Raw genomic sequence first — 25,309 nt, forward strand, 5'->3', positions numbered from 1 at the left:
GGCCCCGGCCCTGGCGGCGGCCACGGCCACGGTACGCGGGGTGCTGAGGTCACGGCGGGGAGGGGGCGGTCGCCGGTGGTTCCGTGGGCCGGGGCTCGGGGCCGCAGGGGAGGCTGTGCAAGGCTCGGGCCCCCGCCTGTGGCACAGCCTCCGCCTCCGGCCGAGCTCAGCGGGGTCCCCCTCTCTAAGAAGGGGGCACCCGGACGGAGCGCGGGGGCTCAGGCTTGTGTGTTTTCGTTTCCCGGCTCTTGGCAAAGAGCTCTTGGCATTCGGCGGCCGCGTCCCCCGCGGGTTCCTCTGCTGCCCCCAGCGCCGGTTTGAAAGAACCTTCTCCTTGTGCCCTTCCTGTGCCGTGCTCGGGGCAGCCCCATCCTGCAGCCCGAGCTTCCTCAGGTAGCCCGGGCGCTGTGGGGATGCTTCCCGAGGATCTCCGCATCGGCAGCGAGGGGTGAGCGTCGGCCCCCGCCAGCTCCAGCTGGGGACCCGGCGGGTCCGGTTCCCGCTGAATCCGTGGTCGCGGGGTGTGTGCGTATCGGGGGCAATTTTTCAGGGGCCAGCTGGGATGTGACTCCAGCCAGGTTAGCGGGAGACGTAGCGCCAGGGGCCATTCCCTGCTGAGGCCCCGGCTTTCTGTGAGCTGCTCTGGGGCCCGGAGCGGGTCTGCGCCGGCCCCTCCGGCTCTCTGTCACCCAGGGCCCGGGCAGCGTGCCGGCAGTGAGTACACCCCTGGCCGGGGGCGGTCGGCTCCCCTTCCCCGCGGCCGAGGCCGGACGGTTCCCGCTGCCCGTGTCCGCTCCCGCGGCGGCGGAGCTTTGTGTGCCGTGCGCCTTTAACGAGCGCGGCCCCGGCGCGGTGACGTGGGGTGGCCCCGGGCCAGGAAGGGGAACCGCCGCCTGCCAGCCCCGCCGAAGAGAAGCCCAACAACTTTTCTTTTGTGCGTGGCCGCTGGCTCGGCGGCCCTCCCCGGCTGCCAGCGCTCATGGCGGATTAACCCCAGCGCGCCGACGGCGGCCGCGCGCCCCCGGTAAGGCCCCAACAAAGACTTTATCCCTCTTCCTTGTTTGTTTTCCACGGGGCTGGCGAGGAGGAGGAGGAGGGGGAGGGAGGCGCGGGGGAGGCGCAGCTCGGCTCGCCGTCTCCCAGCTCCGCCGCCTCTCCGCACCGCGCGGCTCCCGCCCGGCGCCCCGCCAGCCCCCGGGGTGCGGGTACCGGGGTGCGGGTCCCGGGGCCGCGGGGGCCGGGTCGGGGCCGCCGACGTGCGGGCGCGGGAGCGGCAGCTGCTCCCCCCCCCCCCCTCCCGCCGCCTCCCGCGCCCGCCCTGGGCCCGGCCCCGCTCCGCGGGGGCTCCGCGGGCCGCTCGGCCCGCCCGGGAGAGCCGCCGTGCGCTTCCCGCAGCCGCAGCCCCGGCCCGGGGCAGGCGGGGGCCACCCGCGCGTCCCCCCGGCCGGGTCGGCGCGGCGGGGGCCGCGGGCTTGCGTAACGCGGCGCTGTGACCGGAGCGGCGGCGGAGGACAATAACGCCGCCAGTGCCGCCGCTCGGCCCTCCCGCCGCCCCGCGCTGAGCCCCAGCCGCTGCCCGCCCGCCGTCACGAGTGGCACGTCCTCGCTCGGGGTCATGGCGTTGTCTCCGATGCTCAGCGTGGCCGGTGCCACCGGTGACGAGCCAGCGGACAGCCCTGCCCGCCCTGATCTCACGCCAGGCACCGGGGTGTGTGCAGAGTGGCTCCAGTAAAACCCAGCTCGGCGCTGGCAGAGCACGGCCCTCTCGGGTGCATCCCAGGGCTGCACGTGTGCTTTGCCCGCTTTGCCTTCGGGTGGATTTTTGGGGAGAGGTCCTGGCAGTGCCCCCGGATGGAGGGACAGTAGGTGCCATGGGGCCCAGCCAGGGGGCAAGGAGCCGTGTTTTAGCCCGCCTGGAGGGAGGACCCGTCCTGCCGATGATCCTATGCTTCCCAGTTGGGCTGATGGCAGTGGGAGCTCCGTGGCGCCCAGAGCCACCATGGCTGGTGGCCCTGCTGTGCTGGGCACTCCCGGGAGTGGTGGCAGATCCAGGCCCATCACAGTGGGGGTATCCAGGTGCAATACAGGGCGAGGAGCCCCCCTCCCCATCCGGGTGATTTTTTTGGCTCCCAGCAGTTTCCTTCCCAGGAAGATTACCGGGGTGGCGCCGGGGACGGGCAGTGCAGAGGCAAAGGTCGCTGTGAAGGGGACCTGGCAGTGATCCTGTATCCCGGGGACGGTGGGGCAGCTTGTCTCTGATCCCACCCAGTGCAGCGATGCCCGGGAAGCTCCCCTTGCCCTCAGCAGGTTGTTTTCCTTTCACTGGCAGCAGTGAGCGGGGGAGCTGGCAGTGCTCCAACGGCTTGGCCACTGCTTTGCTGGGCTTATTTGGGGCCAGGTGACCTTTGCCAGTAGCTTCCAACCCCGGTGGCTGTGTCCCAGCCAGGGGCAGAGGGCAGCCTGGTGCCCTCTGAAGATCCCAGCAGCTGCAGTGGTGGCAGTTGGGGCAAGAGATCCCCTGTTCCCGGGCTGCTAGGGTTTGGGTGGCCACGCAGCTGGGAGGAAGCCAGAGCAGGTGTGGGCAGTGGCACAGTGGGAGCTCAGTCCCCTCCTGGTGGACAGGGCCAGTTTTTGGTGCTTTGGACCACACCGTCGTCCTCTAAAAGCTGCTGCTTGTGTTTTCTGGAGGGAGGTGAGTTTTCCTGGGATGCTGGTGGTGCCAGCAGAGATGCTGGTGCTCAGCTGTGACCAGCAGCAGGGAGGACACTGTCCCTGGGGGGGGCAGCAAGTGCTGCCAAGCTGCCAGGCCCTGTGCCAGGAGCTCACTAGGGCTTTAAATTTCTCTTAAAAGAAATGTTAGCAGCATTTGGGGGTGACGGAGAGGGAAGGAGGCGTGGCTGGAGGACAAGGAGCCTGAGCAGTGGTTTTCCATTGACCTCTTGTCAGGATCCTGACCTGCAGGAGTGGACCTGGCTGCTCTGGGCAGTGCTGCTCCCTGCTCTGTGCCTGTGGAAAGCAGGAGGGGGAGCTCCCCCACAGCCGACCAGGCTCAGCGGCACATCCTCCCGTGATGGACACGAATGCCTGGTGCTGAGTGCAGGTCATATAGTAAAGTAATTGCTATGTTTTTCATTTCTTTTTTCCCCACCCCCCTTTGCTGGTGTTTTTAGGTCTGGGCAGTGACCTGGCAGGCTGGCCAAGATGTCTCTTCACGACGCGAGAGCCGCGGCTCTCCTTGCTTGGGTAAGCCTCCCTCTCCTCTGCCACAGCCCGTAGGTGGGACGTGTTTCACTGGTAGCTCCTCTGGGGCACAGTGCTGGGGCTGGTCACAGGAGGGATTGTGGCTGGGGCAGCTGGGCAGGTGGGTGTTTGTAGGAGAAGCCTTGCTCTCCCTTCCTGTCGGGTAACCAGAAATGCCGGAATGGCTTGGTCTGGTCACGGAAACTGCCTGGGAGCTGGAGCTGAGCCTGGAGCAGGCAGCAGCTGGACTGCAGAGGGCTTATTAGATCTGCCTTGCAAACCAGTGCTGTGACCTAGCAAAGAATCACAAAATGGTTTGGGTTGGAAAGGATCTTAAAGACCATCTTGTTCCAACCGCCTGCCATGCACAGGGACACCTTCCACTAGACCAGGTTGCTCCAAGTCCCATCCACCATGGCCTTGGACACTTCCAGGCATGGGGCAGCCACAGCTTCTCTGAGCAACCTGTGTCAGGGCCTCACCACCCTAATAAGGAAGAATTCCTTCCCAATATCCCATCTAACCCTGCCCTCTGGCAGTGGGAAGCCATTCCCCCTTGTGCTGTCACGGCTGGCCTTTGTCCAAAGTCCCTCTCCAGCTCTCCTGGAGCCCCTTTGGGCACGGGGAGGGGCTCTAAGGTCTCCCCATAGCCTTCTCTTCTCCAGGCCGAATACCCTCAGCCCTCTCAGCCTGTCTCCACAGCAGAGGTGCTCCAGCAGTGTGATAAATGAGTCCTGTGCTGGCCTGCCCTGCTGTGGAGCCAAGGGGATCACGTTCATCTGCTCCCTGGGCAGGGCAGGAGTGGTTGGAAGGGCTGGATTTGCTCTCACACCCAGACCTGTTGCTGTCCCCTGCCAGGACTGGGAGGTGGTAGGTGGCACAGCATGGTGTGGTGTTGGCTTCTGCCTTCTGACCATCTCACCCCTGTTTCTAGGTGAACAGCACAAAGGTTTGTCCTGATCCCCTCAATGATCTGTCCCAGCTCCGGGACTGTAGTGTCTTCATCAGGATTATCCACAAAATGTGAGTACAGGGAGCTGTGCCAAACCACCCAGGTGGTGCTGGGCTGCCTCCTGGAGCCATGGCCTCGGCCTTCAGGAGCTGAGGGGGTCTCTCCTTGGGCAGGGTGGGAGTAGGGGTCCTGGGGTATTTATTCCTCCTCTGGCATATCTGATGCTGGGATCTGTCTCCTCTGTGCCACTGCACAACCGGGGTCTGCCTGGGCAGAGCTGTCGGGCCCCACAGAGCTGCCCAGGGAGGATTTGGGTCAGAGTTCCTGTCATTTGAGACTTGTTATCACATCTGGCACTGACATCTGGGCTCGCTGCTGGCGCTGAAGAAAAGAGCTGAGCGGTGCTGCCAGTGGCTCAGGGAAATTATTCATTTCCGTTGATGCTACTTGGGTGAGGGAACAGCTCAGCAAGTTTTCCTGGGCAGCAGCCTTGGGATCCTGAGGAATTCTTGTATCTGGATAGCAGCACATAGAATGACAGTTCCTGCCCCACAAAGTGCTCCTCTCCTCTGCGGATGTCAGGCTGCTGCTGAGTGTGGTGCAGGCAGGGTGGAGCCTGTTTGCTCTGTCCTGGGACCCGAGTTGCCCAGAAGGGATGGGAGGAATGCCTCCCTCAGGAATTGCCTGGGAGCAAGGGCAACTAAAACCTACGGGCCATTATGGGCATCAGAGGTGGGACTGAGCCTGGTGGTTAAGGAGCTGGTGAAGCAAATTGAGAGGGCGTGAGGCTGCCATGCATTTCTTTCAAACCCTTCCGGTGGGAGGTTTGTCGGGAGCCTGTCTGCTATAATTACCTCCTGCACGGGGTAAGGAGAGCCTGCTTGGAGCAGGGATCTGCCTGTGGTGGGTGGGGAGGAAGGAGCTGCCTTCCACCGTGGATATATTTAGTCGGACATGGTTAATCTCCTGGGTCTGTGCTCGAATTCGGATTAGCCAGAGTTGCCCGTGGCGTGTGCTCGCTAAACAGGCCTGGCCGTAGCTTGATAAGTGGGGTGGCAGAGGGGCAGCCACCACGGCAGCTCGTGGCACCAGGGGATGGGCTGGGAAATCTGTCAGGAGGAGCAAATCCTTGTGGCAGCCCCTCCCCTGGGCCAGGCCCCTGTTTTTGGCACCCTGGGAGCAATTGACAGTACCAAAGCAGTGCTGGTCAGGCACGGCTAGTGTGAGTTTTGGGCACCGTGTTTCTGAACTGGAGTTGGATTCGATGATCCTCGTGGGTCCCTTCCAATATTCTGTGAGCTGGCAGCTGCCGAGGAAGAGCGGAGTCTCAAGAGCAAGAGGAAGCTTCAGCCTCCCCGAAACCCAGCCAGCGGCCCCACGCGTGCCCCCCGACCCCGGCCGGCGGGGCTGCCCCGCTCCCTGTGCGGCGCTGGATGCCGGGGCTGGCAGGCAGAGGAGGAAGCGGCGCGGGGGGGCCCGGCTGGCGCGGGGGGACCTGGCTGCCCGGCCCCTGCTGCTCGCCCAGCGCAGCCATGTTTGTCAGGGCTCGCTCCTGTTCGTCAGGGCTCCCGGGCGAGCAGCCCCGGCGCGGGGGCGGAGGGCACGGCGGCGCCCCGAGCCAGCCCCTCGCTCGGCAAACCCCGTTGCACGAAACTCACCCTCGGTTTAATCCCTCGGGATAACACAACCCCTGCGCTCTTCCAGCCACAGGAGCAAGGAGGGAGAGTCCGTGCTGGAGCAGCCGCTGCCGGAGAGGATCTCTTTCATCCGTGGCTTCCTGCAGAGTAAGAGCCTCCGCTGGCGCTGGGGAAACCGATTGCCCCTGCTTGGTGCCCCCGACCCCCGCAGGGGTCTGGTCTGCTGTCTGCAGCTTCCCCCTCCGCAAAGTGACCCCCTGCTGCTGCACCAGCAGCTTTGTGAGATGCCAGCAGCTTTCCCGCAGCAACCTGTGGGAAGGAAAGCTTCCTGATGGGAAACTTCCAGATGGCGATCCTTGGCAGAGCCTGGGTTCAGTGCAAAGGAGGTCCTGGGTGTGAAGGGCAGGGTGCCGGTGGGTGCTCAGGAGATGCTGCTTTGGGGCAGTTTTCTTACCTGTATACCTGGCCTCAAGCTGTTCAAATCCCACTGGAAAACCTTTACCCGAGCAGGAATCCTGGGAGGGGAAATTGAAAGTACCTCACACTTTTGCTCAGCCTTTTCTGGAGGGGAGACACCATAACCCACCTTGTACCCCACCCTCCAGAGGTGGGACTCTGTGCTGGTGGGGGGGGAGAGATGCCAAGGTGGGGGGCTGAGATTTAGGGTGGAGTTCCAGGGAGGGTAATAAAAGCCGGTCAGCGTTAACGGCCAAGGCTGAGCACTGGGGTCCTCAGCTCCAGAGCCCAGCCTGCCCTTGGCCCCTTGTGCTTGGGGATGCATCACTGTGCCCCCCTGCCCCTGAGTGTCACCTCGGGGGATGGCCACATGCCATGGGCAGGCAGCATGCCCAGCAACTCCTGTGTGACTGGGAATCCTGCGTGACTGGGAATCCTGCTTCGTGTTGCAGAGCACTGCAGGCACAAACTGGCTGCAGAGAACCTGGTCTCTGCACAGAAGCTGGTGGATGGAGAGGAGCTGGCTCTGGCCAAGGTAACTGTGTGGCATGCTTTAGTCCTGGCTGGCACCAGTGTGCTGATGACTGGCATGGGGTCAGTGACACTTTACCTGCCTTGCTCAGGTGGCTGTGCTGCTCCTGTATCACACCTCTATGAGCTGCAAGAGCCCTGGTGACTGGAATGAGTTTGACTACAAGACCCAGGTAATCCCTCTGGGGTTCCCTCCCTTGGGGTGCAGCAGGAGCAGTGGTGGCTTTCAGGGGGTGCTCTGAGACCTGCCCTCCTATTCTGGGTCCCCTTAAAAGACAGTGTGGAGTGGGTACTGCAGTGCTCACCGGTGGTTTTGGTCTGTCAAAGGCTTGTGGCAGCAAGTGTGGGCACCAGCATGGGTAGGCAAGGGAGCTGCCTGCTGCCCCAGGCCTGCTGTGGTTGCTGCCTGTGAGCTGCAGCAGAGCTGCTGACCCCATGGCTCCTCTGACACAGGTTGAGCTGGCATCAATCCTCAAATTTGTGCTGGATAATGAGGAGAGCCTGAATGAGAACCTAGAGCCATTTCTGCTGACAAAAGGTGAGTGCTGGGCCCTGGCTACCTGTGCTGTGGCATGCACAGGCCAAGCCTTGTGCAGGCAGGGTGGGCATTGTGTGTTTTTCTCCTCACTGGCACCTGGCACACCGACATCTTACGAGCAGCAGGTGTCTGCTGCGGTGATGTCCAAGTGGCAGCTTGGAGTGGGACAGAACCAGGCCATAACCTTTCAGATATTGCAGTGCTGGCATATTCCTGCACAGCTCCCACACTGGCAGCACCCAGCTATCCGGGATCATGCTTTTCTAGAGCATAAAAACATTGCAGTTTTCACCCCGTTTGTGCTGCTGTAGCTGCCCAGCCATAAAGGGAGCAGCACCACGCAGATCCCCTCACGTACGACACGGTCCCCTGTGAACTCTTCCTTAACAGTAGGGCTGCCTTAGACCTGCTGGGCTCTTCCTGCTCAGCAGTTCCACAGCCTTTCCCTGGAGGGGCAAAGCGGGAGGTGTGCCCACAGCCCGTGGGAGTAGAGTGCTGGGACAGGACTGTGGAGCAGGTGGGATGGGGACTTAGAGAAGGTTTATGGCTTCCTCGGCTGGACTGCTCCATCCCTACTGGAATTTTTGGTTTCTGTGCCCCTGGGATTTCAGCTGCTCAGCCCCTCAGGTATTAAAGATCACGGCCTGCTTCCCCCTTTTTATTTCCAGCAGCGCCATCCTCGTCTGGCACGTCCAGCAGCAGCATGGAGGAGCATTCCCTGCCACATTCCCTCCCGCACAAGCGGGAGGTGCGTTTCCTGGAGCTGCAGAAGATTGCCTCCTTCCCCAGCACCAACAAGTACGTCCCCCACCTCTTGGCTGCCAGGGGGAGCGAGGAGAGGGGTGGGGAATGGATGGGGCGGTTTCTGGGACCCAAAGGTGTAGTCGGGCTGCACCCTGACTCCACAGAATATCCCGTTCTGCCGTGGTGCTGTCCTGCTGCACAGTGCTCAGGCATGATGTGGGGAGGGAGGGATGGATGGATGACAGGGGTGAGCTCAGATTCTATTAGCTCCTTTTAGAATCACAGGATCATTAAGGTTGGAAAAGCCCTCTGAGACAATTGAGTCCAGCTGTTACCCTGGCACTGCCAAGACCACCACCAAACCATGCCCCAAGTGCCACATCCATACCTCTTTTATATCCCTTCAGGGATGGGGACTCCCATACTGCCCTGGGCAGCTGTGCCAGGGCTGGACAACCCTTTCAGGGAAGAAATTTTCACTGCATCCAACCTAAACTTTCCGTGATGCAACTTGAGGCTGTTTCCTCTCATCTTGTCCCTTGTTCCTTGGGAGCAGAGCCTGACCCCCCCCAGCTCCCCTGTCCTGTCAGGGGGTTGCAGAGCCAGAAGGTCCCCCCTGAACCTCCTTTTCTCCAGGCTGAGCCCCCCCAGCTCCCTCAGCCGCTCCTGGTGCTCCAGACCCTTCCCCAGCTCTGTTGTCCTTCCCTGGACATTCAGTACCTCAGTATCTTTCTTGTCAAGAGGGGCCCAGATCTGAACCTGGGGTTCAAGGTGCCTCACCAGTGCCCAGCACAGGAGAATGGTGACTGCCCTGACACTGCTGAGTCACACTATGGTGACAGAAGCCAAGATGCCCTGGGCCTTTTTGGCCACTTGGGCATGCTGGTAGTGGTTTTTGCCCAGCACTTGGAGGTTGGCATTAGTGCAGTCAGGAGGAGGAATGTGGCCTTTCTGCTCAGGTGGCATCAAAGTCATTGCTGTGAACCTGCCCCTGAGATGGGGGAACCAGAGCAGGTCTGGGTGCGCGGGGAGGGCCCGTGCCCTGCTCTGGGTGCCCGAGCTGTGTGGTGTGCCTCTCTGCAGCATGCTGCCCAGCCCTCCATCTTCGCCCATGGGGGACATCATGCAGACCCCCCAGTTCCAGCTGCGACGGCTGAAGAAGCAGCTGGCTTTTGAGAGGGAGAACCGGGACGGGCTGGAGGTGGAGCTGGCGGAGAATCGCAAGCTCCTCATGGAGAAAGGTCAGTTCCAGCGGGATGTCCTGTGGGGCAGGGAGGGGTTTGTGGGACTGAGCCCTCCCCTTGTTTCTCTTACTTTCTGTTCTCACCCCACCATAATTCTGCTCGTGCAGGGTCCATCCTGCCAGGCCCCAAGTGAGACTCTGGGTTCCTTCTTCTCTCTTGTATTCCTTGATATATCCTGGGCAACAAAAGCCATGCCTGAAGCAACACCTGTGCTGAGCAGCAGCCCTGGTGGCCTGGCTCTTTTGTCTCTTGCTGCAAAGAGTTTTTGTGCAGAAATGCTGCTGGGGGGGTTTGGGTGGTCGGTAACGCCTTTTCTCCCCCTGCTTCCTCAGAGGCTCAGATCACCATGATGCAGCAGCGGATTGATCGCTTGGCTAAGCTCAACGAGAAGCAAGCTGCAGACCAGCTGGAGCCCAAAGAAATGGAGGAGCTGAGGGAGAAGAACGAGAGGTAATCCTCCAGGAATGTCTGCTCCCTCCTGCTAGGCTGCACCTTTTTACTCCCCTGTCCCCAGACTCCACGCTGTCTGTCTCTTCCTTAGCAGTGCGTGAAATGGGAGAAGGCAAACCTTCTTCTTGTTCCTCTGCAGCTGCGCCCTGGGGAGAAGGCAGCAGGCACAGAATCAAAAAAGGTTTTGGGTTGGAAGGGACATTAAAGCTCATTCAGTTGCACCCCCTGCCACGGGCAGGGACACCTTCCACTAGACCAGGTTGCTCCAAGCCTCATCCAACCTGTCCTTGAACGCTTCTAGGGATGGGGCAGCCACAGCTTCTCTGGACACGCTGTGCCAGTGCCACAGGGGCAGAATCCCCCTCTTGCCCTTCTGCCCACTCTTCTGGGGATCAGCCCAGGACACAGCTGTGCTGCTGTCATGCTGTGCCTCGCCCTCGAGGCAGACACGGCCTGCAGCCCGTTTTTATCACAGTGGGCAGGGAGCCAGTCCCAAGCCACGCAGCCTGTTCTGACAGCCCACTCCTAACAGACCGTGCATGGGAACAGCTGTCCCTGCTGTGGGAAAAGGCTGTGCTGCCCGTGTGGGTCTTGCCTGCCCTGGGATAAGCTCTGCGTCACTGAAAGCTTTTAACATGACCCTGGAACTCCTGACCCCAGCCCCTTCCTCAGCCCTTCAGTTTTATCCTATAAACTGGGCTTTCACACCCTTGAAATCACGTGCCCCACTGCATCCTGGTTTTTGCTCTCTCCCTGTGCAGCACTGTGTTTACTCAGGAAGGATGCCCAACCTGTGCTGCAAGTGCCATGTCTTTTTGTTCTTTCCTCTCTTATTTCACTTTGTGGGGGGTGGCTGGAGTCCCACAGCTGCCTCTGCCCTCAGTTTGGAGTGGCTGGGCTTCTGCAAAGCACAAACATCGCTTATCTTTGCTTTGCCACGCGTTGGGACTCACTTTTAAAGCTGGGTTGATTGGTAGAGTCACAGCAGGGCATAGAGATTCCTTTGAACCTTTAGTTTCCTTGGCAGTATTCAGCAGCACCGATCCCTGGTGATGTCCTCACCTGCCTCGGGAGCTCACCCCCTCCTTTAACCACCTCCTTTCCCACAGCCTGGTGGGGCGCCTGCACGAGGCCTTCAGGCAGTGCCAGGACCTGAAGACTGAAAAGGCCCAGATGGACCGAAAGATCAACCAGCTTTCTGAGGAGAACGGCGATCTTTCCTTCAAGGTATGGGGCACTGTGTCCTCTCCGTGTCCCCACAGCCCAGTCGGTTGTGGTTGGACCTGGCGGAAGATTTGGTGGCGGTGCCAGACGCTGGGATGTTGATGGTTCTGCCACTGGCTTATGTGACTTTTGACCCAGTGACCGAGCCTGCTTCGGGCTCCAGATCCTGATTCGAAGGAGAACTCTGCTGGGGGAATGGGGACTGGGTGGAGGTTGCTGCATGTGGTGAGCACCCAGGACCTGAGGTGCCCGTGTGTGCTGCAGCTGTCGGGAGTGGGGAGTGGGCAGGGTGCTGGGCAGCGAGGATACGCTCTGACCCTCCTCTGGACCGGGGGGATTTTTGCTTGGCAGCTGCGGGAGATCGCCAGCCACATGGTCCAGCTGCAGGAAGCCCTGAACGAGCTCTCAGAGGAGCACAACGCTGCCCTGGCACAGTCTCAGGAAAAGCAGGGACAGCTGGAGAATGAGCTGCGTGCTGCCCTGCAGGACAAGGTGAAGGGACCTTGGGAGTGGTGGGTGCCCCCTTGCAGCCCCACATTGCCCACCTTGGCTGGGGGACATGTGCCAACTGTAGGCGGGGTGGAGTGGCTGGGAGCCCACCCATCCGTGCCGGGACACGGGGAGGAGCTGTGTAACTGCCAGCTCCCGTGGGAAGCTTCTCCCTGTTCCTCCTGCCTCCACTGTGCTCAGTCCCATGTCTCTGTCCCCTTAGAAATCTTCGGAAGAGAAAATCGAGATTCTCCAGGGAAAGGTTTCTCTGCTGGAAGACCAGCTGGCCAAGCTGGAGGAGTGCAGCAGCCAGGAGAAGGGAGAAGTCATGGGGGACATTCTGAAGGTACACTGAGGCTCCTGGCAGCGAGGGCTTGAATGGAAAGCTCCTCCAGCTGGAGAGAGCAGGGGATGCTGGGGATGCATGGCAAAGCCACGTGAGGCAGAGCTGGCTGCCCTCTCCTGCTGGTGGGGGTTGTGGGGCTGAGCACTCTGGGAGAGCCCCTTTTGGGCTGAATCTGCTCCAAGGAACCTGCTGGCTCCCCCAGCCTCCCATAGCATGGCTTTGTTGTGAAGGGAATGGCTCCTGCATGGTGAGAAAAGGTGTTTGATTCCAGGGAGCATAGTGGCACGAGACTAAGGGGAAAGCAAGGTGTGCTGGGGTGTACTGGGGGTGCTGGGAGGGAAGACAGACATTGGGCATCTCCCACTGGGATGCAGCACGTGGGTCTCTGGTGAGCACGTTGGCTGCAGCTTGGGTAACACCTTGGGGGGGTGCATGTTTTGTCCTCCCCCTCTTCTCTCTGCCAGCTGGAGGAGCTGAAGCAGGAGGTGTCCAGCCTCGCTACCAAAGGAGCAGAGCTCCAGGCCACGGTCCTGCGGCTGGAGGAGGAGAAGCAGCTGCGGGAGGCAGCCCTGCAGTCTGAACGTGGCCGCTTCGAGGAGGAGAAGCAGCAGCTGAGCAGCCTTGTCACCAGCCTCCAGAGCTCCCTCTCTGAGAGCCACCGGGCCCAAGAGAGGCTGGAGCAGGACCTGAAGGCACGGGATGCTGAGGGGCAGGCCGGGCAGCTGGCTGCCCTCAGTGTCCAGCATGAACAGACCCTGCAGGAAAGGGACTCTGCCCTGCAGCAGCTCCAGCAGCTGCGGGAGGCCAACGCATCCCTGAGCAGCCAGCTGCAGGCCACAGGTGCCAGCCAGGCCGCCTTGGCCGAGGAGAAGGCTGCGCTGAGCCACAAGGTCAGCAAGCTGGAGGCCCAGATCCTGGAGCTGAGTGCTCAGCAGCAGCAGGGAGTGGCAGCAGAGGCACTGAAAGTCCAGGTGCGGGAGCTGGAGGTTCGGCTAAAGGAGAGCCAGCAGAGGCTGGCTGAGAAGGAGAAGCTGGCCCGGGAAAACAGCCGTCTGCAGGAGCAGCTGCTCTTCCTGGAGGAATCCCTGCGGAACACCGAGGGCATCCTGGAGGATGAGAAGAGGCGGGCAGCTGACTGCTTGGAGGGCAACCTGGCCAGGATCGCTGAGCTGGAGGCGGAGAGACAGCAGCTGGTGCAGAGCCGGGAGCAGGCTCCACAGGAGCGGGGCGAGGAGCTGGCTGCACACCAGGTGCTGGAGGAGAGCCGGGAGAAGCCGATGGGAGCCTCTCCTGCTGCCCGAGGGGAGGACAGAGAGCGCGTGCGGCTGGAGGAGGAGGTCCGGGCGCTGAGCCGGGAGCGTGGCCAGGTCTGCCAGCAGCTGCAGGCCGAGCAGGAGAAGGTGGCTGCGCTGGAGGCCCAGGCAGAGCGCCTGGCTGCAGAGCAACAGGAGCGGCTGGCTGCCCTCCAGGCTGACCTGTCCAGCACCCAGGCATGGGCGAAGGAGAAGGAGAGCGAGGAGCAGAAGCTGAGAGCTGAGGTCTCCTCCCTGCAGGAGAAGATGGCCATGGCAGAGCAAACTGCGGCCCAACGCGTGGCTGGGCTGGAGGCGGATGCCCGTAGAGCTGCCGAGGCGCTGGAGGGGGTCTCCCAGCAGCTCTCCCAGGAGAAGCTGAAATCCAAGGAGCTGGAAGGCACCATGGAGCGGCTGCGGAGCGCAGAGAAGGAACTGGCGTCCCTCCGCTCCGCCGTGCAGGAAAAGGAGAGCTGGAAGGAGCAAGTGTCCCAGTGCGTCCAGGAGATGGAGAGGAAGAACAGCCTGATCGGCAGCCTGGAGCACGAGGTCTCCATTCTCCATCGGCAGGTGACGGAGAAGGAGGGGGAGAGCAAGGAGCTGAAGCGCCTGATCCTGGCCGAGTCAGAGAAGAGCAAGAAGCTGGAGGAGAGGCTGCGGGTGCTGCAGACAGAGATGGCCACCGCTGCCTCCCGCGCGGCCGAGAGGTGCTCGCTGATGAAGGTGGAGGTGCAGCGTTGCCAGGAGGAGATGGAGAAGCAGCGAATGACCATCGAGGCCCTGAAGAGGGACCGCCACTGCCAGAGCGAGCGGGAGGATGAGCTGCGGCAGGAGGCGAAGGTCTGCCAGGACAAGTGCCAGCAGAAGGAGCAGCTCCTGGCCGCCCTGCAGCAGGAGCTCGACAGCGCCCAGGCGCTCGCTGGGGAGCTGCCGGCACTGAAGCACCTTTGCCAGCAGCTCCAGGCCGAGCGTGCCTCCCTGGAAAGCCAGCACCGCCAGGACCTGGAGCAGAGGATGAAAGCCACGGGTGCGCTGCAAGCTGAGCTGGCCCAGGCCAAGCAGGAGGTGGCCGAGGCGCTGTCGCTGCGGGAGCGGTCGGCGGAGCAGGACCGGGCCATTCAGCAGCTGCGGGCTGAGGCGGCGAAGGCAGCGGCGCAGCTGGCGGGGCTGCAACAGGCCAACGCTCGTCTGGCCGAGGAGAACCAGGGGCTCAGCGAGAGCCGGAGCCAGGGGCGGCAGCAGCTTGAGGCAGAACTGGGCCAGGCCAGGGAGCGGCACGTGCAGGAGCTGGAGCGGCTGCGGGCGGCGTCCGAGGAGCTGGTGACCGTCAGCAGGAAGGAGGCCGAGGAGGCGGCGCAGAAGCTGGAGAAGATGAGTAAGGAGTATGAGAGCAGCAAAGCTGCAGCGCTGGAGGAGAGGAAGAAGCTGCTGGAGGAGAGGAAGAAGCTGCTGGAGGAGAGGCACAGACTGACAGCTCAGGTAGGGGTTCTGCTCCCAGCAGGTGGGTTGTGGGCAAGGGAGTCCTCCTGCAAAAGGGGTGTGTTTGGTCTTCTGCACACCCCTGAATCCACGGCCTGATCAGTTTGGGGACTGGGACGAGCTCCCAGGTGTGAAAGGGACTGTCACACTGAGGTGCTGGAGTGTTCCCAGAGAAGGGCAATGGAGCTATGGAAGAGTCTGGAGCACAAGACTGATGAGGAGTGGCTGAGGGAGCTGGGAGGGCTCAGCCTGGAGAAAAGTAGGCTCAGGAAGGACCTTCTCACTCTCTACAAGTCCCTGAAAGGAGGGTGGAGCCAGGTGGGGTTGGGCTCTGCTCCCAGATAACAAGTGACAGGACAAGATGAAATGGTCTCAAGTTGCGTCAGGGAAGGTTCAGGTTGGATATTAGGAAAAATTCCTTCTCTGAAAGGGTTGTCCAGCTCTGGCACAGGCTGCCCAGGGCAGTGTGGAGTCCCCACACCTGGAGGGATATAACAAATGTTATGAATGTGGCACTTAGGGGCACAGTTTGGTGGTGGCCGTGGCAGTGCCGGGGGAATGGTTGGACTCGATTTGTCTCAGAGGGCTTTTCCAACCTGAACGATTCCGTGATTCTATGAAAAGCAGCCTGGCGTGTGCCAGCCATATACTCACCTCTGCCTTTTGTGCCCTCAGGTGGAACAGCTGGAGGTATTTCGGAAAGACCAGGCTAAGCAGGTAACGCATGCCAAGTGCTGGCTGCTCAAACGGTGACTGCACAGCCTTCCTTGCTGCCGCTTCCCACTGGAGCCACCCTCTCCTCTCCTGAACCGTTTGCAGTGGGGACCCAGCCATGGGCCAGTTGGCTTCAGGTCTCTGGGCACCTACACCCCTGGGAAGTAGGAACTGGGGTCCCAGCCTGCCACCTGCCCGCTCACGGTGGTGCCCACGACTTGGCACGGCTTCTCATGCGCCCCACGGCAGCACACGCAGTGAGTGCCTGCCAGGGGCATCCAGGGCTCCTCAACGCAGCACCATCACTCCTGTGATGCCTTGTCCTCAGATAGAGAGGATTTGGAGGCAGCTGCAAAACCCCATTCCTTCTGCACATCTATTTTTCCCCCCTCCCTTTAACTGAGGTTCAGCTTCTTGCCCAGGTGATAGGAACAGCTGTGCTGCTAGACAGCATGGTCCAGAGGTGGCCAGAGATAGGAGGCATTCCAGTAGCATCGATCTTGGGCATGGTGGGAGTTAACACTTGAGACATAATGCTGGAAAAGCCCCGTTTCCCTGTCTAGTCCCAGCCTGAGTTGTCCAGGAACTATGCAGAGGCCTTGTGACTATAACCAGGGGGCTGGGGGCTCCCCAAGCACCCCCTGGAGCAGGGAGAGCATGTCCAGGCCAGAACTCACACCAACCATCTACCTGTGCTAGGAGTGCTGGATAACCTGTGGGACTCCAGGTTGCAGGTGCCCAGGTAGAAGATTTACGAGCCTCCCATCCATGCCATGGGGGACTCCCGCTGTGGCCAGAGGCCTAGACCGGGTCCCTTGGCCCTTGGTCCATGGTGTCACATCCCACAGCTGCCAGCTCTCCCCTCTCAAACCCTTGGAGGTGGGATTCTTCTTCCCCAGACTGGGCATGGGCTTCCCTTGAACTGTGTGGCTTGAGGTTTGGCACCTGACAGCAAATAGTTGGCAGCAGAGATGGCTGCTGGGGCACTGGGTACTGAAAAAGGCTTTGCTTCCAGCACGTGGCTGCTCCTTACACTTGGGCAGTGCCAGCCTCCTCCCTGCAAGGACTAACGTGGGGTGGCTGTCACTTTGTAATGTCCTGGGATCTTCTTGGTGGTGGGTGCTGCTGAACAATCCCCCTGGGGCAGGAAACCTCCTTGCCCTGCCCTGGAGCTGGCTGGAGAGGAGGGATGTGTTCCTCCGTGGGAGGGCTGTTGGAGTTTAGTGCCTGGAGCTGGTCTGACCAGGCTGTGTTCTTCCAGGTGGAGGAGCTGAATAAAAAGCTGACTCAGCACGAGAAGGCCACCTTGACCCAGCAGCAGAGAGTTAAGGTAAAGAGGGACCAAAAACCTGGGGGCTGAACTCTTGGGCAGCCCTGGAGCTGTTGGTGCTGCCCAGGGTGCTCACCCAGGGTGTGGAGAGCCTCTGATCCAGTCTCTTCCCTGCCTGCAGGCGCTGGAAGAGGAGCTGCAGGCAGTGGCCACCCGCCAGCAGGAGAAGGTTGCAGAGCTGCAGGGGCAGCTCGCCCAGAAGGAGCAGGCAGCTGAGCACTACAAAGGGCAGGTATGCCAGGGGCTGGCATGGCCCCACTGTCCCTGGCACTGCTGGGAGGCTTGACAGGATTCCTCTTATTGACATCCTAGATGGAGAAGGCAAAAACTTACTACGACGCCAAGAAGCAGCAGAACCAGGACCTGGCAGAGAAGCTGAAGGCCATGGAGCGGCTGCAGAAGGAGAACACGGAGCTCCGGAGCGAGTCAGACAGGCTGGCCAAGGAGCTACAGCAGAGCATCCTGCAGGCCAAGGAGTCGGAGCTGAGCTGCAGGAACCTTACCAGCCAGGTCCGCAGCCTGGAGGCTCAGGTAGGCACGGTGCAGTGGGGCTTCACCCTCCTCCTCTGCCACCTCACTTGGAGGGTCCATCCATCCCTCTCTGCTTCACACCCAGGTGGAGATTGCTGAACGGCAGCTACAGGAGCTCAGGAAGCTCCAGGTGAAGAGCACCTCACTAAAGGACCAGGAGACTTGCCACCAGAACTTGGCGGACCAGAGCACTGACAGCCTCGATGAGGCACAGCCGCTCAACTCTACCAGGTACCAGCCCATCCGACTGCCAGCACCCCAAAAACCCGCTGTCCTCTTGCTCACTGTTCCTCAGGGGTCGGGTGAGCCTGTTGGTGCTACGCTCGTCCCTCGTCTCTGCAGGCAGGCTAGCAGCTCGGAAGCCTCGGCAGTGCCACTGGACAGGGAAGAGTCGCTGGTGTCCCAGCGGCTGCCTCGGGAGGTGGAGTCCCTGGAGAGCCTGTACTTTACCCCCATCCCCAGCGGGACGCGGTCCAAGCTGGAGAGCAGCGCCGACTCCTTGGGCAACCTCTCGCTCGAATCCGGGTGCAAGACCCGCTCGGCCCGGCGCCGCACCACCATCAACATCACCATGACAAACGTGAGCAGGGGGCCCTCGCGAGCTGGGGAATGAGGGAGGGGGAGCAGCACTGCAGGGGGACTTGGGCTGCTGGGGAGTGAATAGCTGGATGTGGCCTGACAACGTGTACTGGCAGCCTAAAATCCAACCTTGTCCTGGGCTGGTTCCCAGCAGCATGAGCAGCACCAGAAGGTGGGGATTCTGCCCCTCTGCTTGGCTCTGGTGAGACCCCACCTGTAGTGCTGCCTTCAGCTCTGGGGTCCCAACATGAGGAGAATGTGGAGCTGTTGAAGCGAGTCCAGAGGGGACCACAGAGATGCTGAGAGGGCTGAAACACTTCTGCTATGGAGGCAGGCTGAAAGAGCTGGGGGTGTTCAACCTGGAGAAGAGATGGCTCTGAGGAGAACTGAGAGCCCCTTCCAGGGCCTAAAGGGGCTCTAAAGAGCTGGAGAGGAACTTGGGACAAAGGCCTAGAATGACAGGAGAAGGGGGAATGCCTTCACACTGACAGAGGACACTACTAGATTGGATACTGGGAGGAAATTCTTCCCTGTGAGGGTGGGGAGGGCCTGGCACAGGTTGTCCAGAGAAGCTGTGGCTGCCCCATGCCTGGAAGTGTTCAAGGATGGGGCTTGGAGCAACCTATTCTAGTGGAAGGTGTCCCTGCCCATGGCAGGTGGTTGGAACCAGATGAGTTTTAGGGTTCCTTCCAGCCTAAACGCATCTGTGATTCCCCGGTCTCTCGATTTTTCTCTCTCAGAAACAGGCCAAGTCTGAGGAACTGGACTGCGTCAACCTCTCCTTCTACAGCATCCCGTCAGCTCAGTCCCCGAGCGCTTCCCCTGCCAAGAGACGGCTGCGCTCAGCTGCCTCCACCCGCTCCCTCACCAGCTTTCCCTCCCGGGAAACTCTTGTCAAGCTGGAAGCCTCCTCCCCGGAGGAAACCCCTGGCAATTCAGCACTGCTGGGCCTCCCCGGGTACCGGCCAGTCACTCGCAGATCCTTGCGCTTGCAGGGGACCAGCAGCTCCAGCCTCGGTGTGTGTGGGCAGGGTGGGCACCTGGGCTGCTGGCTGTGGGGTTCCACCTGCCTTGGGGGGGGGTCACTTCTTATCTGGGACCCCCCTTTCAGCCTTCCCTGCTTTGCATTTAGGCCGGAACAGCATCTACCTGGGCACGTGCCAGGACGAGCCGGAGCAGCCGGATGACTGGAACCGCATTGCAGAGCTGCAGCGGCGGAACCAGGCCTGCCCCCCACACCTGAAGACCTGCTACCCCCTGGAGAGCAGGGTACAGGGGGGACACGGAGGGCGGGTGGCCCCTTCCCCAGAAGTGGGGTTTGGGAGCGGGTCTGGGGATGGGCAGTGCCCCTCGACAACATCTCCGTGCCCCCTCCCCAGCCCTCCACTTCCTTGGGAACCATCACGGATGAGGAGGTGAAGATGGGGGACCCTAAGGAGACGTTGCGACGCGCCAGCATGCAGCCCTCGCAGATCATCCCTGCCGGCAGTGGGGTGGGCACCCGGCGCAGCACCCTGGGCCACGCCTTGGCCGGCATCACCACCCGGCAGCAGAGGAAGCGCCTCTCAGATGAGACCCACCAGGGCCCCGACACCCCCCAGGTGAGCCCAGCCCAGCCCCCACCGCAGCACCCTGCAGGGGACACAGGGTTCGGGACAGCTCCAGGTGTTCTCCAGGTTTTGAGGGGGCTGCTGCAGTTCTGGGGGTGGCACCCCAGTGCTCCTGTGCTCTCAGTGCCCCTACCGCTCCTGCTGCCCAGTGCTCCAGATGCTCTCAGTATTCCCAGATGCTCCCAGTGCTCCAAATGTTCCCAATGATCCTGGCTTCCAGTGCCCTGTGTTCCCAGCATCCAGTGCTGTGTCCAGTATTCCACATGCTTCCAAGGCTGAGCCTTCTGCCTTCCCTGGGTGCTGCTGCCCTCGCTCCTGTCCACTCCCTGCAGCCCCTCGGTTCCTTCATTGCTGCCAGCTTCCCAGCAGGGTGACCCCCGGATGACAATCCCAGCTGGTTCCCCTCTTTTCTAGTCCAAGAAGCCGACCAGCTGCTTCCCACGGCCCCAGACCGCCCAGGACCGCGGTGAGCGGCGCGGCTCCCAGGGCAGCCGGCAGAGCGAACAGCCGACCCCCGCCAAGCAGGTGAGCTCCAGAGGGAAAAGGAGGGGTCGGGAGGGACCTCCCTGTCTTGTCCTGAGCTGAGCTGATGGTCCTGCCCCCTGCCCTGCAGGCTCAGAGGCGCCAGTCGATGGCGTTCAGCATCCTCACCACCCCCAAGAAGCTGGGGAACCGCCTGCTGCGCCGGGCAGCCGCCCGCAAGAGCACTCCCAAGAACACCCCCAGCGGCAGCACCCGCCGCTCGCCCCGCATCGCCACTGCCAAGTCCCCCAAGGGCAAGGTAGGCACTGCCCATACCCCCAGGTGGGCTTCTGAGCACGCGCTCTCCCCAGGGCCCTGGTCGCACTCACGGTCACTAACGTCCCCTCTCTGCTCTCTCCCTTCCAGGCCAGTCGCCGATCGCTCAAGGACACAAAATTCTGAGGTTTCCCCAGTCCTTGTGTTGCAGGCTCTGCCCTGGCCCCCTACCTGCACCCCCTTGCCTCTTCTCCCTTTCCCCCCAGTGCTGCGAGCACATCCCCGGGGCCCAGCAGCACCGAGGGGAAACAGATGGGGCCACCCGTGTGACGCTGCCCTGCACGTCCCACTGACAACCACGGGGCTGCCCTGAGCACGGCAGGGCCCCCGTGTCCTTCCTGCACCCATTGTCACCGTAAACCCTCCCGGGACCCAAGGCAAGGGCATGACAGGGAGCGAGGGCTGGAAACACCCGTGGGTGCAGGGGCTGGCACCAGGCTGGGGCTGGAGGGTCTGAGCCCTCCTCAGGGATATCCTGCAGCCCCAGTGACAGGGACAGAGGTAAGACATAGCGTCCCTTGACCTCCCCCCCCACCGCCCCCCCCACTCCCCTCGTGTGGGACTCCTGCCCCTGCCCTCCTGCAGCTCCCAGGGAAGCCGAGGCAACATTTTTAAATGTTTCTACTTGTAAATAAATTGTATTTTTCTCCTGCTTTAGGGGTACTGGCTTCCTCCTCCCCCGGGCCACACCTGCTGGAACTCCAAGTGGGGCTTGAGGGGAGGAAAAGCGTGACCTCCTCCTTGTCCCCTCACTGTCCCCACCAGCTGCACAGCGTGCCCCAAGGCAGAATGCTCGCCCAGGGAACCTGCTGTGGCACTGGGCAGTCGCAGAGCATTTCTCTCTCTCTTCCCTCGTTCTCTCCTTTAATTTATTCTTCTCCAGCAGCAACTCCGGCCATTACAGTGTTTCCAGCCCCTTAAGCCCCCCCCCCCAAACCCAGCCAAGGGGCTGGAAACACCTTCTCCATCCGCCCCACCAGTCTTGCCACAAACGTCCTGGGGCTGCTGCATCTCTGCCCCTCGCTCCTTGCACCACAGCTGAGTCCAGCACTGTGGCTTCAGCCCCCGGGGGGTGGTGACACAGGGTTTGTCCCCGGCTCTGCTGTCCTACTGCAGGCAGTGGGATGAGGACAGCGTCTCACCGCAGGTGCTGGCATGCTGCTCCACCTCTGCCATGCTGAAAGGCAGCTGGCAAATGGGGCAGGACACCCGGGTGTCAGGGGACAAGGAGGGCCAGGCTGCAGTGGGCTCTTCCCCGCAGTGGGAGGCGTGCGTGGGGAGCACATCCAGGAGGAAGAGGCCTGTGGAAAGGAGAGGTGATGTGGTTGTCAGAGGCTCACTGGTGTTGGGATGACACGGGGGTTGGGCTGACACCCTCCCTGAGGGTTTTTATGGCAGAGATAGACTGGGATACACTGTGGTGTCACCAGGCTGGTGCCTGGGCACCAGCAGGAGGGAGGTGTCTCAGCTATGGAAATGCCACTGCTGTCCCCATTTGCTGCTTGGTGTCCCCTTGCCACCAGAGGACACCCCTTCCAAGCACCCACCTGAGCAGATGGGGCAGATGCCCGTCTCCCTGTCACTGCTGGCCTGTCCCCTGCCCCTCCTCCTGGCCCGTCTCTCTTGGTGGCCGTGGGTTTGGGCTCTTCCTCTGCCCATGGGTGGCCTTGAGGCAGCAGCTGGAGCCCTGCAGAGTGGTCACGTCCTGAAGGCACCCTGTGCCACATTCTGCCAGCCCAAAGGAGTGAAGGGCTGGACCCAGAGCTCTCTGGGACTGGGAGTGGTAAATCACCAGGGCGAGGGCAGGAAGAAAACAGTGACCTGAGGGATTACCTGCCAGCAGGGCTGGGAGCACGGCACCTGCCTGGCTCCTTGCAGGTGCTTGGGGAGGCTGCAGGGATGTCCTGTGCAGAGCCTGGGAAACAGCAAGTGGGCAGGAACCATGGAGACAGGATGGTTTGGGTTGGAAGAGACCTTAAAGCTCACGTTGTCCCAGCCCCCTGCCATGGGCAGGGACACTTTCCACTAGAACAGGTTGCTCCAAGCCCCATCCTTGAACACTTCCAGGCATGGGGCAGCCACAGCTTCTCTGGACAACCTGTGCCAGGCCCTCCCCACCCTCACAGGGAAGAATTTCCTCCCAGTATCCAATCTAGCAGTGTCCTCTGTCAGTGTGAAGGCATTCCCCCTTCTGTCATTCTAGGCCTTTGTCCCAAGTTCTTTAGAGCCCAGTTCTCCAGCTCTTTAGAGCCCCTTTAGGCCCTGGAAGGGGCTCTCAGTTCTCCTCAGAGCCATCTCTTCTCCAGGTTGAACACCCCCAGCTCTCTCAGCCTGGCTCTGTAACAGAGGTGCTCCAGACCTTGGAACACTTCTGTGGCCCCCTCTGGACTTATTCCAGCAACTCTATGTCCTTCTGATGTTGGGGGCCCCAGAGCTGGAGGCAGCTCCGTAGAGGCAGAGCGGAGCAGAGGGGCAGAACCCCCACCTTGCACCCTGCTGCCCACAGTGCTGGGGATGCAGCCCAGGACACAGTTGTACAGGCTCACCCTCTGGCACCACGGGCCCTCCCAGGTCCTTGGCTGGCAGCTCTGGGTCACCCCCCGGCCTCAGTGCCCGACCCCGCGCTGCCAACAGCACCATGCGGGCCGGGCGGCTGAGGCAGGCCGGGCTTCCAGCACCCCCTTCCAGCTGCCACAGGCGGCTCCTCAGCTGCTCCTCTGCACTGGATCTCCTGGGGACAGGGAGGGTCAGGCTCACAGGAGGGGACAGCCAGGGCTCTGGGCTCCGAGGCGGCACCTCCAGGGGCTCCAGGCCCCGCTGCACAGGGAGAGGATGGGATGGATCAGACCAGGCTACTTACGAGTGCGGTTTGGGAAAAAACGTCTGGTGGAAGTCAGGGCTGGAGCACCAGGGGCTGTCTGAGGGCTCAGCATCCTCCTGTGGGACAAGGGGACGCCCCAGGCAATCAAGCAGGAGCATTCTGCCCACTATCTTGGCACAGCCCCTGGTTCAGCCCAGCGAGCATTCTCCTGTGCTCTCCGTGGGGCACGAGTGGCACCCGTGGAGGAGCTGCCCCATCCCCACGGCCTCCCCATGGACAGCAGTACACGGAGGTGTGAGAGGCACCTACCAGGCCCAGGGGTGGCCGGGGGGGCTCAGGCTCCTGCTCCTGGGGCGTGCGCAGGCGGATGAAGGAGAGCCCGAAGCGGCTGCGCGGGCTGAAGGGCTGGCTGCAGGTGAGCCGCAGGCGGTCCCAGTGCTGCCCTACCGCCGGCACCGGGAAGTCTGCTGTGGGGGAGAGCACCTGGCGTGGAGGGGACGCAGCAGGGACCACTGTCCTGGCACTACTCCCATCTCTGCTTGTCGCCCTGTCACTGTGACACCCAGGAAACAGCAACAACTGGGAGATTACGGGCACAAGAAAGGCTGGGGTAGGGGAGCAGAGCTGGTATGGCTCTCCCAAGGACAACCATGACCCCTGGTCTACCTGTCCTCTTCTGCCTCCCCCACCAGCCCCCCATCCTGCCCCTTTGCCAACCCCCTAGCCAGCCCCATCCCTTTGCCAGCCCCCTCATGCCTTGCCAGCCCCCCCAGCCAGCCCACCACCAGGGCCATAGCTCTCCCCTGTGCCTTTTTCCTTCGGATCGATCTTTACCTTCCTTAAACATCCGGACCCCGCAGCGATTCCGGCCCAGCTTTGAGTCGTCCGGCGTCATCAGCGTGACGGTGGGCACCAAGGTGAGATAGGGCTGGTCACGTGGCCACGAGGAACGTCCCACCTCGATCTGCAGGAAGGCGCAGCCACAGTTCCCTGGGGAACAGTGGGAAGCACGGGGGGTTCAGAGCTGCTGAGCCCATCGGGGGCACAGCCCTGCCTCCCGCACGGGGACGGGGACGTACCAATGTCCACGTAGCCGATGGGACTGGCTCTTTCCAGCTGCAGCTCCACGCTCAGCCGCGTGCTGCGGTCCTGGGGGCAGCCGAGCCAGGGCCGGACACTGCCCTCACTCAGCAGGTTCTCCGCCGGGTACTTGGGGTCCTGCACGCACAGCAGGGACATGACACGGCTCCCTCCCTGAATGCCTCCCCCTCCGGCTCCAGCTCATTCTGGGCCCAGGGGAGAAGCAGGGAATTCCCTGGTAACCCAAGGAACAACACCCCGCTTTGAGAATTGCCTGGAATTCCTGCCCTTCAGCCCCACTTAGTGCCCTTCAGCCTAACAAGGAAAGCTGGTGCTGCACCCTGTCGCACCCCCACCCGCCTCTTCAGAGAACCCAACAGCTCAGGGGGAACGAGCCCCCCTGGAGGAAACCCCCAGGTACCTGTGAGGAGAAGGACACCACGTAGCTGATTTTGACTGGAGCCATTCGGGATCCTCTAGAGTCAGTGTCCTGCTAGGACACAGATTCCCCTCAGAGCCCTCCAGTGCCTAGTGGAAAAAGAAGACAGGTCTGTGATGGGCTCGGGTGTCTCCCAGCTCTGGCACTATTCAGCAGCTCCCAGCCTCAGCCCACACGCCCTCAGCAGTTCCAGTGCACCCCAGTCCCATCTCACTGCCTCAGTGCCCCCGGACCCGCCCCACCACCCCTCAGCCTTGCTTTGCCACAGCAGTAACCCCTACAGCTGGCTCACAATTCCCCATCCCTGTTCGGCCACCCCTGTGTCCGCCGCTCACCCCACAACCCTCCCATCCCCGGGTGCCACCCACATCCAGCCCACAAGCCCCAGCCCCATTCTGTCACTCCAGTACCCCCCAATCCTTCCCCACAGCTCCCCTCACCCCCCGTGTTCCCAGACACACAAACAACGCCCCCAGGGCTATTCATCGCAGTAGCCCCCCAGTCCTCCACCTCGACCCCAGCCCTATCAGACCCCGGCTGTGCCCCGCAGCCCCTCCGCGCCATCCCCCCGCGGCAGTGCCCCCGCAGCCCAACGGCCCCAGGCCCCTCAACGCACCGATCCCAAAGCCCGAATCTCCCGCTCGAACCGCACGGCCCCGCCCCCCGCTCCCCGCCGTCCCCAGCCCGGCCCGGCCGCGGGGCCTGACGGGACTCGTAGTCTGCGGGCCGCGCAGGGCCCCGCGCGGGCGGCGTTACTGACGGCGCAGAGCAGTGAGGCGGCGGCG

The 25,309-nt window shown here is 62.1% G+C and overlaps 2 protein-coding genes across 4 annotated transcripts; one reads left to right on the plus strand and one right to left on the minus strand.

Moving 5' to 3' along the window:
* The first annotated feature begins 212 nt into the window (after positions 1 to 212).
* On the plus strand, positions 213 to 20,837 carry NUMA1 (nuclear mitotic apparatus protein 1). Of its 3 annotated transcripts, none has more exons than XM_032678762.1 (26): positions 213 to 448; positions 3,171 to 3,243; positions 4,175 to 4,263; positions 5,897 to 5,976; positions 6,738 to 6,820; positions 6,909 to 6,989; positions 7,270 to 7,354; positions 8,023 to 8,152; positions 9,182 to 9,339; positions 9,675 to 9,792; positions 10,902 to 11,019; positions 11,368 to 11,508; positions 11,729 to 11,851; positions 12,316 to 14,622; positions 15,298 to 15,339; positions 16,598 to 16,666; positions 16,788 to 16,898; positions 16,979 to 17,197; positions 17,283 to 17,428; positions 17,540 to 17,777; positions 18,517 to 18,793; positions 18,909 to 19,045; positions 19,156 to 19,377; positions 19,801 to 19,911; positions 20,000 to 20,167; positions 20,275 to 20,837. In XM_032678762.1, the coding sequence occupies exons 2-26, from the start codon at positions 3,202 to 3,204 to the stop codon at positions 20,308 to 20,310; spliced, it is 5,331 nt and encodes a 1,776-aa protein (XP_032534653.1). In that variant the 5' UTR covers positions 213 to 448; positions 3,171 to 3,201; the 3' UTR covers positions 20,311 to 20,837. The 3 variants fall into 3 exon arrangements, with proteins under 3 accessions (XP_032534653.1, XP_032534652.1, XP_032534654.1); XM_032678761.1 differs by lacking the exon at positions 213 to 448 and adding an exon at positions 860 to 1,024; XM_032678763.1 differs by lacking the exon at positions 213 to 448 and adding an exon at positions 860 to 1,024 and having other exon boundaries at positions 8,026 to 8,152.
* On the minus strand, positions 20,817 to 25,210 carry LOC116782309 (short transient receptor potential channel 2). Its single transcript, XM_032678764.1, has 10 exons — positions 25,141 to 25,210; positions 24,507 to 24,613; positions 24,085 to 24,223; positions 23,840 to 23,995; positions 23,315 to 23,472; positions 23,045 to 23,121; positions 22,731 to 22,915; positions 22,018 to 22,099; positions 21,732 to 21,871; positions 20,817 to 21,485 (listed from the first exon to the last, which is right to left on the minus strand). Exons 2-10 carry the CDS (start codon positions 24,549 to 24,551, stop codon positions 21,292 to 21,294), a joined length of 1,176 nt encoding a protein of 391 aa, XP_032534655.1. The 5' UTR covers positions 24,552 to 24,613; positions 25,141 to 25,210; the 3' UTR covers positions 20,817 to 21,291.
* Between the last annotated feature and the right edge of the window lie 99 nt (positions 25,211 to 25,309).

This window comes from Chiroxiphia lanceolata, chromosome 2, assembly GCF_009829145.1.
Source record: "Chiroxiphia lanceolata isolate bChiLan1 chromosome 2, bChiLan1.pri, whole genome shotgun sequence".
In the NCBI taxonomy this organism is placed as follows: Eukaryota; Metazoa; Chordata; class Aves; order Passeriformes; family Pipridae; genus Chiroxiphia; species Chiroxiphia lanceolata.

What these genes read in the sequence shown, in the direction of transcription:
- NUMA1 (XM_032678762.1), top strand. Translation starts at nt 3,202, where the DNA reads ATGTCTCTTCACGACGCGAGAGCCGCGGCTCTCCTTGCTTGG. An exon ending in CATCCGTGGCTTCCTGCAGA is followed by an intron (nt 5,977 to 6,737) that starts GTAAGAGCCTCC and finishes TTCGTGTTGCAG; the next exon opens with AGCACTGCAGGCACAAACTG. An exon ending in AGTTTGACTACAAGACCCAG is followed by an intron (nt 6,990 to 7,269) that starts GTAATCCCTCTG and finishes CCTCTGACACAG; the next exon opens with GTTGAGCTGGCATCAATCCT.
- LOC116782309 (XM_032678764.1), bottom strand. Translation starts at nt 24,551, where the DNA reads ATGGCTCCAGTCAAAATCAGCTACGTGGTGTCCTTCTCCTCACAG. An exon ending in GGTCCGGATGTTTAAGGAAG is followed by an intron (nt 23,473 to 23,839) that starts GTAAAGATCGAT and finishes TCTCCCCCACAG; the next exon opens with CAGACTTCCCGGTGCCGGCG. An exon ending in CCCGGCCACCCCTGGGCCTG is followed by an intron (nt 23,122 to 23,314) that starts GTAGGTGCCTCT and finishes CTTGTCCCACAG; the next exon opens with GAGGATGCTGAGCCCTCAGA.